The following is a 14,979-nucleotide window of genomic DNA, read 5'->3' as shown; positions in this document are numbered from 1 at the left end:
ACTAGCTAGAATCAGAAGGACCAGCCGACTCTAGTAGACTAGCAGTGATCAGAAGAGACCAGGGCCCCTCTAATAGCTATACAGGGATAAGAAGGACAGGGTAGACTCTAATAGACTAGCATGATCAGAAGACCAGGGTAGACTCTAATAGACTAGCAGTGATCAGAAGGACCAGGGCGACTCTAATGGACTAGCAGTGACAGAAGACCAGGTAGACTCTAATGACTAGCAGTGATCAGAAGGACCAGTGAAATAATGACAGCAGTGATCAGGACCAGGGTCAGTCTAAAAGACTAGCAGTGATCAGAAGGACCAGGGTCGACTCTAATAGACTAGCAGTGATCAGAAGGACCAGGGTAGACTAATAGACTAGCAGTGATCAGAAGGACCAGGGTCGACTCTAAAGACTAGCAGTGATCAGAAGGACCAGGTCACTCTAATAGCAGCAAGGGATAAAACCCAGGTAACTCTATAGAAGCAGTACTAGGACCAGGGTAGACTCTAATGAGCTAGCAGTGATCAGAAGACCAGGGTCGACTCTAATAGACTAGCATGATCAGAAGGACCAGGGTCGACTCTAATAGACTAGCAGTGATCAGAAGGACCAGGGTCTCTAATAGACTAGCAGTGATCAGAAGACCAGGCAGACTCTAATGGACTAGCATTATAGAAGGACCAGGGTACCTCTAATTGACTAGCAGTGATCAGAAGGACCAGGGTAGACTCTAATGGACTAGCAGTGATCAGAAACCAGGGTAGACTCTAATAGACTAGCAGTGATCAGAAGGACCAGGGCAGACTCTATAGACTTCAGTGATCAGAAGGACCAGAAGACTCTAAAAGACTAGCAGTGATCAGAAGGACCAGGGTCGACTCTAATAGACTAGCATGATCAGAAGGACCAGGGTAGAGTCTAATAGACACCAGTGATCAGAAGGACCAGGGTAGACTCTAATAAGACTAGCAGTAATCAGAAGGACCAGGTAGCTCTAACAGACTAACAGTGATCAGAAGGACCAGGGTCAACTCTATAGACTAGCAGTGATCAGAAGGACCAGGGTAACTCTAATGGACTAGCAGTGTCAAAGACCAGGTCGACTCTAATGGACTAGCAGTTGATCAGAAGGACCAGGGTAGAATAATGGACTAGCATGAATAGAAGGACCAGGTCGACTCTAATAGCTAGCATGATCAAAGGCACCATCAGGGTAGCTGGCTGAATATTTTTTGACTTATAAAAATTTCAGGTTTGATGATGAATACTCCCTCCAAACTAATGGAACATCGATGGGCTCGACATTCGCTCCAAGCTATGCTAACCTTCATATAGGTAATTTTTGAATAAAGTTTTGTTAACAATGAAAATTAAAATCATTTTTGGAATAAAATCTTGAAGTGGTATCGATATATTGATGACATTTTTTGCATATGGGGAGGAACGGGAGAAGAGCTGTCAGACTTTATGGCATTACTCAATGACTTTGACCCCAATCTTCAAATGCACTATTGAATGTGACATTAAACGTGTTCATTACCTTGATATGTGGACTTAGAAATCAAATGGAACCCTGTTTACAACAGTGTACAGAAAATAAACGGACATAAATACTATATTACAGGTGGACAGCTTCCACCCTGGGCCGTTAAAAAGAGGACTTCCAAGAAGCCAGTTTTTCAGACTGAGCAGTATATGCCAGAGGACTATCTAGCAGCGGAGATGCGCAATACGTTTCTAAGAGGCTACTCTCCACAATGTGTGGATGAAGCTCTTGATTTGGCATTGGGGGAAACACTAGATGAACTGTTACAAAAAAGACCCACTAAAGGTAAAGAACACTGTAATGTTCACCACCACATATACTCTGAACTCGCGCAAAGTGGGAGATGCTGTCAAGAAACACTGGCATGTTTTATCATCGGACCCAGCTCTGCCAGCTGAATTTAAGAACCCACCACTTATTGTATATTGGAGAGGTCGCAATTTACGCGGCAAATTGGTCCATGCCAACTGCCAGCCAAAAAAGAAAATGAGCCAGGCTCTTTTACGCCCTCTTCCGAATGGTAGCTATAAATGCAGAGGTTGCTCACAGTGCAACAATATGATGAAGTGTGAATATTTCTGCCACCCACATGAAGGAAAACGCTTCCAAATAAATGACATTATTACGTGCTCCACCACCCATGTTATCTATATGATTAAATGTCCATGTGGGCTGTGTTATGTAGGCAAAACCTCTCTCAAAGAGATAATTAGTGAACATAAAAGTTAAATCAGGAGAAAGGACAGGGATTATCCAGTTGCAGTACATTTTAATGACCTAAAACATGACATTTCTACTTTTAGATGTTGTGGTATATAGAAAGTCAAGATATCAGACAGGGGAGGTGATATGAATAATACTCTGAGTAAAAGAGAAGGTTTTGGATTTTCACCCTCCAGACATTATACCCAAAAGGTCTTAATGATGAAATGCCCATGCGTGTTATGTTGTAAATGTGAATATGAGTTAATGCCGCCACTTCAGATCACTCGGATGTTTGTTCTTGTACTGTACCCAATGATTTATGAAACCTTAGTTGATAGGTCGATGTCCTCATTGTGGTTTTACAGTCTGTTTAATAAGTTTTATGTACACACTTTATTAGAATTATTAGAATACTTATGAAATGCACATTGTTATATTTGGTAACATATACTTGTTTTCCCTATACTCCAAACCCATTCGATGCAATGAACGGATGTGGGTGGAGAAATGTCTACATAAGGGCGCCAATTAAAAACACTCAAAAGAACTCTGACGAAGGCCTTGAGGCCGATACGTAAATCTTAACAAAGAGCAGTGATACTATCAAGAGCAGTGTGCGGGTTTRTTCTTTTTTCTCATCAACTACACAATGATACAATAATACAAAATACAGATTAAAAATACTATAAAAACATTGTGGACCACTCAAATTGAGTTGAGGCACTAAAAGCCATTAGTCAAACATGGTACAGGCATCATCTATTAAGCATTATATCATCTATACACAGACGTCAACAAAACAAAGTACAGCAATAAAAATAAAATGATGAACTCCGTTGGATGTGCCTATGTCAGGGTGCACAGAGGATCAGGAATACATGAATGCATAAAGAATACTATTTCATACAGAATACAATAGAAAAACAGATTTTTTAAAAAGGTCACTTTTGAGTCACAACAATAAAGTACATTGACAGTACAGTGAACTGACAGTCTCTATCTAGTTATGGAATAGTTATTGTTGGTCTACATAGAAGGAATGTCTCTGGATTCAGTGCACTGCAGGTTCATGTTATGAAATCAACAATAAAAGCAAAGCCTTGAAAAATTCAGAATATTTGGGCTGGTGGCTTGGTTGTCATCACTTCAAAGGTTGGTGTAAAGTACTTTTTGGTCTTAGGCTGTGGGTGTGTCATAGAACATCCACGCCTCTCTCAACTTGGAGTAGTATTTCTGGAAAGTCAGCTCCTCAGCACAGGTGCGCATGGCCAGGTATGTGTGCAGCAGCAGGTGGGGGAAGCAGGAGGTGAAGTAGGACATAAAGCCTTTTGGGAACGTCTGATGGAGATCAGGAATTTCATCGTAATGGTTACTCTATGGGAAACAGCATACAGTTTATAGAATGTCACTTGCACACATTTAGTGAGGCTAACAGTACTGAACAAAAATATAAACGCAGCATGTAAAGTGTTGGTCCCATGTTTCATGAGCTGAAATAAAAGACCCCGGAAATGTTCCATATGCATAAAAAGCTTATTTCTCTTAAATCTTGTGGATTAATATATTTACGTCCCTGTTAGTGAGCATTTCTCCTTTGCCAAAACAATCCATTCACCTGACAGGTGTGGCATATCAAGAAGCTGATTAAACAGCATGATCATTACACAGGTGCACCTTGTGCTGGGGGTAATAGAAAGCCACTCTAAAATGTGCAGTTTTGTCACACAACACAACGCCACAGATGTCTCAAGTTTTGAGAGAGCGTGGTATTGACATGTTGACTGCAGGAATGTCCACCAGAGCTGTTGCCAGATAATTGAATGTTAATTTCTCGACCATAAGCTGTCCCCAACGTCATTTTAGAAAATTTGGCAGTATGTCCAACTGGCCTCACAACCGCAGACCATGTGTAACCACGCCAGCCCAGGAACTCACCTGCGGGATTGTCTGAGACCAGCAACCCGGACAGCTAATGAAACCGAGGAGTATTTAAAGTAAATAAAAGCTGAAATAAATCATTCTCTCTACTATTATTCTGACATTTCACATTCTTAAAATAAAGTGGTGATCTTAACTGACCCTGTCATTTTTCCCATCCAGAGTGAGCCTTTTATTTGCAAAGTGAGGATAAAGAGCAGTCAAACTGTACAATTATTTACACAATCAAATAAATAGGACCTTACCCTGTCTGTCTCTAAAACCATGAGAATACAGGGTTCTTATACCCCTACCCATAATGCATTTAACCAATAAAAACAAGGCATTTCACACACTGYTCKATCAACATTCAAAAGACATGAATTATAATATAAATGTCTTCAGATCATAAACATACTTGAATATACAGTATACATGCACACATATCAATAAAGGGGCTTCACCTGCTTTAAGCATCAATACAACCTGGGATATAAACATGTACATCTCCCGGGATAGGCTACTACCGCATTACCCGTCCCATTCAATAACTACGTACTCGAACGCACCACTGCTTGCCCACCAATTCTCAGACCAGGAAATGAACATAACCCTCTTCAATAAACAAAGAATACAAGGTAATCATACACATTTCTGACTACCTTCACGTTTTAAAGCTGCAATATGTAACWTTTTGGATGACCTGACCAAATTCACATAGAAATGTGAGTTATCGATCTGTCATTCCCATTGAAAGCAAGTCTAACAAGCTGTAGATGTTCTATGTGCACTATTTCTATGTTTCCCGTTCTTTAGTTTTGTTTTTGCGTCTTTTACTTTCAGTTTTGTACACCAGCTWCAAACACCTGGAGATACAATATTCTTGCTATTGAAAAGATATTTCACCACAGTTTAGATGGTACAATGATTCTCTACACTATACAGTATATTACTTGTTTTGTTACATAAACTGAAATTAGGCAAACTATTGCAATTTTAGAAACCAGGAAATGGCATAGTGATTTCTGCATATTGCACCTTTAACGAACTCATCAACGTTATTTTTGAAGGACAGCCTATCATCAATCCAGATGCCTAGATATMTATTAGTTGGGCACATAATCAATGAGGGCACCATCCAATGTACTTATGCATAAATCATCAGATACATTTTTATGTGATTTGGAATATAATATATACTTGGTTTAACCTGCATTAAGAACCAATTTCAGTTAATAAAGGCTTTCTGCAAGGCAATAAAGGCAGATTAAAGCTCTGACAGAACCTGATCAGCCATCGGGGAAATAGCATACACAACAATGTCATCTGCATACAAGTGAAAGTGATTGCTTCTTCTTCAGACAAACCAATATTGTTCATGTAAACAGTAAAAATAACCTTGACAATACAGTGTACTGACATAGATTGGAGGTTTGCTGGTGTGGGATGGAGTACTTCTCAGCGGAGCGCCTGACGTCACACTATGGTCACATTTTTTTAGTTGTTGGCTTGGTTGTCGTCACGTCAGGCTCTGGGTGTGTTCTCTTCTGCCGTCTAAGTCTCGTGTTGAACTCGAGGTAGTAATCTTGGAAAGTCCGCTCCTCAGCAAAGGAACGCATGGCGAGGTAGGTGTGCAGCAGCAGGTGGGGGAAGCGGGAGGTGAAGTAGGAGACAAAGTCATCAGGGATGGAGCCCAGAGTCTCCTGGACCTCCTTAGGAGAATCGTGGTAATGGTGTTTCTAMGAGAAACAACATGTTGCTTATAAAATGTAATTTACACACATTTAGTTTCTTGTGTCAGATTTACATAAATACTACATTTAACAGGTTTATGGGGGTAGTAGGTAGCATAGAGGATGCCTGCATCCGCTCATGTTTTTGACTAATTAAATAAGGTTTTGCAAATATACCAACACGTTATTATTATGCTTCATTTGTGTATTTTAATATAGTGTGGCAATTGCATTTGGACAGAACGCACCTTGTTTCTTATGGCACGTAGAAGACRTTTAACAGAGCCCTCTTCATATGCTCCTTTACGTYTTTCTAGATCTGCAGAAGGAGGAAACACAGCCAGTAAACAAACAACAACAATTCTATTAAGATACAGAATTATGATATCAAGAAAGTTTGTCATTAGTGTAATATAATACAACAAAAAAGAGATGTGGCTGTTGTCTGGTCCAGTAATAAACTCATCTTGCAAATGTAGTCCTGTCATTCATGACACCTCTGGTCTGGATGCTACTAGAAATATACTGTAATAGAAAATGGCTTTACAGGCTGTAAAGTGTCGCTGTTCAAACGCTGATCTCAGACCAGTCACTAACCTTTCCGCAGAACTGCTGTGATTTGTTCCATCCAGTTATTCTTCACCACTTCCTGTCCCCTTGACTCCAGCTGCTGTATGATTGGACCATCCGATGTCTCCATTACAATTCTGTCACTCACGTCCTACAGGGGAAGACAGTACTTTAATTAATCAAACATCTCATTTACCACCCTCTTGCTGTATGCTCAATGGACTCCACTATTGCTATATATTCTATTGATAGAATACCCATTGTTTCTGTTGTTGCAGTTACATTTGTCCCTACTATAATTAAATGATATTGTAATCTAGCTAACTGACACTAACTATGCATTGATTATACTTGATTGTGACCTGGAAGAACTGCAGCTGTTTCTTCAGGCTCCAGAAGAAGGGGTGTTTGAGCACGCTCTCAGCAGAAGGCCTCCTCTGGGGCTCCAATGCTCAGCATCTGTTCTATCAGGTCTGTGGCCACGATGTCCTCTGGGAAAGACAGACCAAACACACACACAGACACAGTAACCATGGGCAGGTTCAAGGCCAAGGCACTTTGTTCATTCAAAAACATGGTGATGAAAGTACCCACACCGGGACACCACGTCATTTGAAACAATGGACAACTGGGTAATATTTGGTGGAGATTTTGATCAATGAGAATATAACCTACAGTATATTCACCCTAAAAGACAGCCAACAGTTGTTGAAAGTTTGTTGTTATCACTAAGCTTTGAACCATCTACTGTAAAAGCACAACCAAATTACAATGGAACAATAATGTCCATTTTTTGGTTTGTTGTTACCTAAATGTGTTATCACTGCACTTTCAAACATTTAAAAGCACAACGAAGTTCAAATGGGAATGTCAGATATTTTGTTTATTTATACAACTACTTAATGTGTTATTACTGTGCTTCATCTAATAGCACAATCAAATGAACTGGATTGCAGTTGATTACATTAAAAGTAAATGGTGCAAGTGATCAATGCCGTTTCGAAATTCTGCGCAGATTACATAGAAGATATTTATTGTTACAGTTACATCAAAATGTGGCCATGGATGTGTTACTCATTTTAAGGTTGAATGAATACTGTTACAAAGTTTGTAAGATAGCCTAAAGTTAAGGCTATATTACAAAAGTAATTTTGAATTGTGTTTGGTTGACAAACATGTAAATGAGATGTACTGTATCTACTGTTTGGATAGTTCCATCTGAGCCACTGGCTTAATCCTTCATCCTTTTATTTTTGGTTGAGTTAGAGACGTGAATCCAACATATAATTTATTAACTGGTCGACGAGTTAATAGGCTATTTACTGTATCGCAAATGTTATATAATGAATTTTGTTTGGTTGTCAACACAACCAAATATCAACATTTGAAGAGTTTCATTCTAAAAACCATATATCCATTTTCAGAAATGTTGGTAAATTAGCTTTTATTGTTTAAAGAAATATGAAATAGATTGGTGTGTTTTTTCCAATCTAATCATGGCATGGGGTTGTTCAATGACAGACGTGTTTGTTTAAAATCTATCACTTGATGGTTTCATTTGAGTTTTTTTGCTAAATGCTATATATCTATCTCACTCAAAGATAAATCATTTGTACTGCTAGGTTTTACACTGCAAATGTAACAAATAACTAATTGTTTAATAAAGAAATGTACAAATGATACTTTGTGACATCAATTTTAAAACTTTTTTTTGTTCTGTATGTCACACATTTACATTAACATTTTAGTCATTTAGCAGATGCTCCTATCCAGAATGACTTACTTAGTGCATTCATCTTAAAATAACTAGGTGAAACAACCACAAATCACAGTCAAATATCCATTTCAGCTAAATAACGGACATATACAGTGGGGCAAAAAAAGTATTTAGTCAGCCAACCATTGTGCAAGTTCTCCCACTTAAAAAGATGAGAGGAGGCCTGTAATTTTCATCATAGGTACACTTCAACTATGACAGACAAAATGAGAGAAAAAAATCCAGAAAATACAATTGTAGGATTTTTAATTAATTTATTTCCAAATTATGGTGGAAAATAAGTATTTGGTCATAACAAAAGTTTTCTCAATACTTTGTTATATACCCTTTGTTGGCAATGACAGAGGTCAAACGTTTTCTGTAAGCTTCACAAGGTTTTCACACACTGTTGCTGGTATTTTGGCCCATTCCTCCATGCAGATCTCCTCTAGAGCAGTGAGTGTTTTGGGGCTGTTGCTGGGCAACACGGACTTTCAACTCCCTCCAAAGATTTTCTAGTGGGTTGAGATCTGGAGACTGGCTAGGCCACTCCAGGACCTTGAAATGCTTCTTACGAAGCCACTCCTTCGTTGCCCGGGCGGTGTGTTTGGGATCATTGTCATGCTGAAAGACCCCAGCCACGTTTCATCTTCAATGCCCTTGCTGATGGTAGGCTTTGTTACTTTGGTCCCAGCTCTCTGCAGGTCATTCACTAGGTCCCCCCGTGTGGTTCTGGGATTTTTGCTCACCGTTCTTGTGATCATTTGACCCACAGGGGTGAGATCTTGCGTGGAGCCCCAGATCGAGGGAGATTATCAGTGGTCTTGTATCTTCCATTTGCTAATAATTGCTCCCACAGTTGATTTCTTCAAACCAAGCTGCTTACCTATTGCAGATTCAGTCTTCCCAGCCTGGTGCAGGTCTACAATTCTGTTTCTGGTGTCCTTTGACAGCTTCTTGGTCTTGGCCATAGTGGAGTTTGTAGTGTGACTGTTTGAGGTTGTGGACAGGTGTCTTTTATACTGATAACAAGTTCAAACAGGTGCCATTAATACAGGTAACGAGTGGAGGACAGAGGAGCCTCTTAAAGAAGAAGTTACAGTTCTGTGAGAGCCAGAAATCTTGCTTGTTTGTAGGTGACAATACTTATTTCCACCATAATTTGCAAATAAATTCATAAAAAATCCTAACAATGTGATTTTCTGGATTTTTTTTCTCATTTTGTCTGTCATAGTTGAAGTGTACCTATGATGAAAATTACAGCTCTCTCATCTTTTTTAAAGTGGGAGACTTGCACAATTGGTGGCTGACTAAATACTTTTTTGCCCCACTGTATAGTTTAGCAAAATAAATAAAACATTTCATACACATCATACAAATCTATGAATAAAAACAGTAACATTTTACACACACATGAAGGTACCATAAGCAATATTTGTGAAGAAAAAACAAAATGTGAAAAATTGGTGGTTGTAGCGTTTTGGAAATAAGCTCTTCATTTGAAGGAGATTATCTTCTGCTTAGATAGTTCCATCTGTGCCACTGACTTAGTCTGGTTAGCTGGCTTAATACAGTTCACAATTAATAATTAGATGTTGGATATGCGTCTCCAAAAATCTAAGTTACAGAAATAGGCAAAATCAAATCAGATCAACTTTAAATGCACTTTAAAGGTGCACTATGCAGAAATCGCTCCTCATTTCCTGTTGTTAAAACTCGAATAGTCGCCTACTTTCAGTTTTGTTACAAAATAAGCTAGTATAGTGTAGAGCAGGGGTATTCAACTCTTTCCCTACGAAGTCCAGAGCCTGCTGGTTTTCTGTTCTACCTGATAAATAATGGCACCCATCTGGTGTCCCAGGTAAATCAGAACTTGATTAAGGGGCAATACATACATAGTGGTACTAGCTTCGAGGTCCAGAGTTCAGTTTGAGGGGTGTAGAGAATCATTGTACCATCTAAACTGCTGTGAAGTATAATTACCATAGCCAAAATATTGTTGTTTCAGCTGTTTGAAACTGGTTTACAAATCCAAAGTAGAAGACGCAAAAACTAAACTTTAATAACAGGAAGTATAGAAATAAGCTCTAGAACAGATCTACTGTTTCTTAGACTTGCTTTCAAGTAGAATGATAGATTTATAACTCACATTTCTATGTGAATTTGGTCGGGTCGCCCAAAAAGTTACATTTTGCCACTTTAAATAAATTTGATTTCATTATTAATTTGTAGATTAAATTTGAAATTAACCAAAGTTTGAAACCCTAGGCCTATATGTATTGTCTATTTTTAGTTGAATCCTGGGCTGAATTTAAACAATAGCTGTTGATGACTTGGTTATAGGCCTAAATAGCATCATGGATGACATATGATTGATAAAGTATGTTTACCTTTAATTTGCCCTGTTAAAAACTTCTTAAGGCTCCGCTAGCGGAACCTGTCTCCCTGCCTCCCTGTTCCACTAGCGGAACCCCTGACAACATCCGCTGAAAAGGCAGAGCGTGAAATTCAAAAAAACTTCTTAAGGCTAGGGGGCAGTATTCGGAAGTTTGGATGACTGAGGTGCCCAAAGTAAACTGCCTGTTACTCAGGCCCAGAAGCTAGGATATGCATATGCATGGTAGTATTGGATAGAAACATTCTAAAGTTTCCAAAACTGTTAAAGTAATGTTGTGAGTATAACAGACTGATATGGCAGGCGAAAACCGAGGACAATCGATTCAGAATTTTATTTTTTCCACCCTACCATTGATTTCAATGGCTGTCATTTTTTATGTAAGGAATACCTCCCAGATTGCAGTTCCTAGGGCTTCCACTAGATGTCAACAGTCTTTAGAAAGAGTTTCAGGCTTGTTTTTGGAAAAATAGCTAGAATTTGTAGTTTTTCTATGGCTCCCATTTTGGCTGTAGTGTTTTTTACACGTTCTTGTGAATGCGCGTACTTTGTTGTTTATCTCTGGTAATGACAATAACTATTCTCCGTCTTAAATGTTATCGTTTATTTACGTATTAGGGTACCTGAGGTTTGATTATAAAGTTGTTGACTTGTTTGGAGAAGTTTATTGGTAACTTTGGGATTCATTTTGTATGCATTTTGAAGGAGGGAAACGGTGGATTATTGAATGAAGCGTGCCAGCCAAACTGAGTTTTTGGGGATATAAAAAAGGACTTTATCGAACAAATCAACAATTTGTGATGTAGCTGGGACCTTGTGATTGCAACCAGATGAAGATCTTCAAGGAAAGTGATTTATTTGTATCGCTATTTCTGACTTTCGTGATGCCTCTGCTTGTTTTGGATACAATAACAACAATAAAATTCACAAACATTTCTGAAAATGGATTGTAGCGTTTTGGAATGAAACTCATTCCCCCTCTGAGCTCAGAGTAGATGAGAGATGTAATGTTTGTCTCTGTTGTGTTGAAGCCCAATCAAGCAGAGAGGACCAGCCTTCCCTGTACCCAGCTGTGTGTCCATGAAGAGTTTCGGTCTATGGGTCAACCTTTAAACTTTGGAGACTTTTCTACTGAACAAAGGTAAGAATAACTACTGGATCATGGTCAGTGAGTTAAACAACACTGTCTCTAGTTTTCTCCCGCTCCCATTTTCCCATTTCTTTTTGTTATTTTATTAATCCGTATGCTAATCCTTTTTTCCCATTTCATAGTCCTTCAACAATGTTAAATTAAGAAGTACTCTGATGATCATTTCAGAACAACCTTTCAGTTGTACACTAACCATGTTTTTCTTTCTGTAATCTGTCAAGGTTGTATTTGCCATCCTCGATGTTACCAGCCCGCCTATTGGGTTTTCCAAATGGATGTTCTCCTCCTGTCACAACATAGTAAAACACACAGCCGGCAGAGAAGATGTCCACAGCACTGGTCTGTAGAGGAAAGGAGTGTCTTTAATAATAGTTGTTTCAGAACAGTACACAAATCACTACTAGTTCTAATCTACAGCAACCTAAAATAATAGTTCACAAATTTGTCAGAATATAGTTAGGTTTCCATCCAATGGGCAACAGATTTTCATGCGCATATTCTAAAATCTACATAAAGAAAAAATTTGCATTTTCCCGCCTGTAGTGTTTCCACCACCGGACTTTGTAAGGATAACGATCAGTGCGTCATGAAGTAGAAAAATGTCTTTTTTTTTTTCATGTCCTGAATAAAACTCAAAAGTGTTTCCATTGCATTTTCAATTCTACTGATAGTTTTGTCACAAAAACTGTTGAATTCAACAGAAATGTGCCTACTGCTGCATGTGCTCTATGTGCACGTGGCTACTCTGGCACGTGCTCTCAAGCAACAGCTAGCAGATACAGTGTGGGTAGGCTAGTCTACATGATGAGATGATGATGGCTAAGAGTGAGAATATTTTTTGTCAAATGGCAGTCAAGCATCGATCATCATGTCACCAGAATAAGACCCTCGATGTTTATTGGAAAGGAGCATCAAGCTCATCACCGTGCACTTTCACTTTTTGGGGGCAGCAGGCAGCCTAGTGGTTAGAGCGTTGGGCAAGTAACCGAAAGGTTGCTAGATCGAATTCCCCGAGCTGACAAGGTAAAAATCTGTCGTTCTGCCCTTAAACAAGGCAGTTAACCCACTGTTCCTAGGCCGTCATTGTAAATAAGAATGTGTCTTTACTGACTTGCCTGGTTAAATAAAGGTAAAAAAATTAATAAAAATCACCCTCCTGTGAAGTTCATCTTAATTTATTTCATCTGTAGCTGATAAACGGCTTGGTTTCTGAAGTTGTAGTGGGAGGACCACACAACATATCATCGCGTGACTCCAAGTTTACTTCAGTATGAGGTTATTACATCAATATTTGCGTATGAAGCCGTTTCTACTGCCATTTCTCGCATAATTAATTTTACAGAACAAAAAGATCCACCATGTCGAACGAACAAATTATCTATTGGCATTCAAAAATTGTACCTAAACTTCCTGGTTCCATCACATTTTTAAAATATAATATGACTTTACTGGCATAAACCTGTGGTATGGAAAGTGGTTAATTTTTATCCCCAAAAGTGGTCTAATGTCGAGCATAGTCCACATCCACACCATGGTTGTGTAGATGGTGCCATTTTCTTATGTATGTATAATATACTGTGCTTGATCTCCACAATAGATGATCAACTTTGATTTTAGGGTGAACTGTTCCTTTGAGCAATGGATCAATCCTGTTTTACTCCTGTAAGGAAATCCCAATTAGCCTATTTATCAACTTTTTCTGGATTATCTCTGAATCGTATGACTTGAACAGTTCTCTGGTCCAGTGTAAAGATCAGGAGCCACTCACAGGGTTTACTTTCCTGCAGTCACGAGGACCTCTGGGGCATTCCAGCCCATGGTGCCAAGGGCTCCCGACCTCATGCTGTAGCTTTGTCTGCCGTCCACCAACTGCTTACTCATCCCAAAGTCTGAGATCTTGACCGTGACTGAGTCAGAGTGGTCTTTCAACAGGATGTTGTGGGGCTTCACATCACGGTGGACTGGGGAGAAAAGATCAGGATGAATCAGTCTACTGGAGTTGAGGGAAGATCATAGATCTGATCAATGATAATATAAGGAAAAGTCATCAATACTGTAACTTCATTAGGATTATCTACAGTCTACAGCATATCATTAGAACCTATGTTGTGAGAGTGCAGGTGTTCCAGTCCTATCATGGTCTGCTGCAGCAGCATCACTGGTTTCAGTCCACGAAGGTCAAAAGGTTTTTCTTTAGTAAAACACTGGAAGAGACACCCATGTATTAGTGRGCTGATGAACCCCAAGCATTCTAACCTTGGACTGTACACTGAACAAAAATATAAACGCAACATGTAAAGTGTTGGGCCTATGTTCCATGAGCTGAAATAAATAAAAAACAGAAATGTTCCTTACACACAAAAGTCGTATTTCTCTCAAATRTTGTGCACAAATTTGTATACATTCATTGGTGATCATTTATCCTTTGCCAAGATAATCCATCCAACTGACAGGTGTGGCATATCAAGAAGATGATTAAACAGCATGATCATTACACAGGTGCAAGTTGTGCTGGGGACAATAAAAGGCCACTCTAAAAAGTGCAATTTTGTTACACAACACAATGCCACAGATGTCTCAACTTTTGAGGGAGTGTCCAGCAACTTCGCACAGCCATTGAAGAGGAGTGGTACAACATRCCACAGCCCACAATCCACAGCTTGTGTTGCAGTGCATGAGGCAAATGGTGGTCACTCCAGATACTGACTGGTTTTCTGGTCCACACCCCTACCCTTTTTAAGGTATCTTTGACTAACAGATGCATATCTGTAACCCAGTCGTGAAATCCATAGATTAGAGTCTAATGAATTTATGTCAATTAACTGATTTTCTTYTATGAACTGTAACTCAGTAAGATCTTTGAAATTGTTGTTTGTTGCGTTTATATTTTTGTTCAGTATATATTCTAACACAGATAATCATGATGTGAGACTGTTATATGATCAAGTTTYATCCCCTTGGATGAGTCAGAGAATAAAATAGTGAGTCATTGAATTAGACCTTATCTAAAGAGGCGGCACACAGCTCGATGGCAATGTATAGGAATTGCCCGTCCTTCTCAGTGCAGAAGTAGCGGACGACATGGGGATTGTCGTCCAATTGAAGAAGCAAAGCGACCTCTCGATCAGCACTGCTTTGTTTTGCTCGTTCAATTCTCTTCACTGCCGCAGGACGCTTGTTGGCATCATCACAAAAAAGAACCCCCTGGATTA

At 39.2% G+C, this 14,979-nt stretch overlaps 1 protein-coding gene across 2 annotated transcripts; it reads right to left on the bottom strand.

Moving 5' to 3' along the window:
* Nucleotides 1-4,331: 4,331 nt before the first annotated feature.
* On the bottom strand, nucleotides 4,332-14,979 carry LOC112073867 (serine/threonine-protein kinase/endoribonuclease IRE1-like). 2 transcript variants are annotated; one of them, XM_070440308.1, is made up of 8 exons: nucleotides 14,768-14,979; nucleotides 13,869-13,971; nucleotides 13,536-13,728; nucleotides 11,961-12,108; nucleotides 6,829-6,957; nucleotides 6,494-6,617; nucleotides 6,145-6,215; nucleotides 4,332-5,902 (listed from the first exon to the last, which is right to left on the bottom strand). In XM_070440308.1, the coding sequence occupies exons 6-8, from the start codon at nucleotides 6,594-6,596 to the stop codon at nucleotides 5,651-5,653; spliced, it is 426 nt and encodes a 141-aa protein (XP_070296409.1). In that variant the 5' UTR covers nucleotides 6,597-6,617; nucleotides 6,829-6,957; nucleotides 11,961-12,108; nucleotides 13,536-13,728; nucleotides 13,869-13,971; nucleotides 14,768-14,979; the 3' UTR covers nucleotides 4,332-5,650. The 2 variants fall into 2 exon arrangements, with proteins under 2 accessions (XP_070296409.1, XP_070296410.1); XM_070440309.1 differs by lacking the exon at nucleotides 14,768-14,979 and having other exon boundaries at nucleotides 13,869-14,761.

Source organism: Salvelinus sp. IW2-2015, unplaced genomic scaffold (genome assembly GCF_002910315.2).
Source record: "Salvelinus sp. IW2-2015 unplaced genomic scaffold, ASM291031v2 Un_scaffold2398, whole genome shotgun sequence".
NCBI lineage: Eukaryota > Metazoa > Chordata > Actinopteri > Salmoniformes > Salmonidae > Salvelinus > Salvelinus sp. IW2-2015.
Note: the sequence above shows the minus strand (reverse complement) of the source record. Positions and strands in the feature narration are given on the sequence as shown.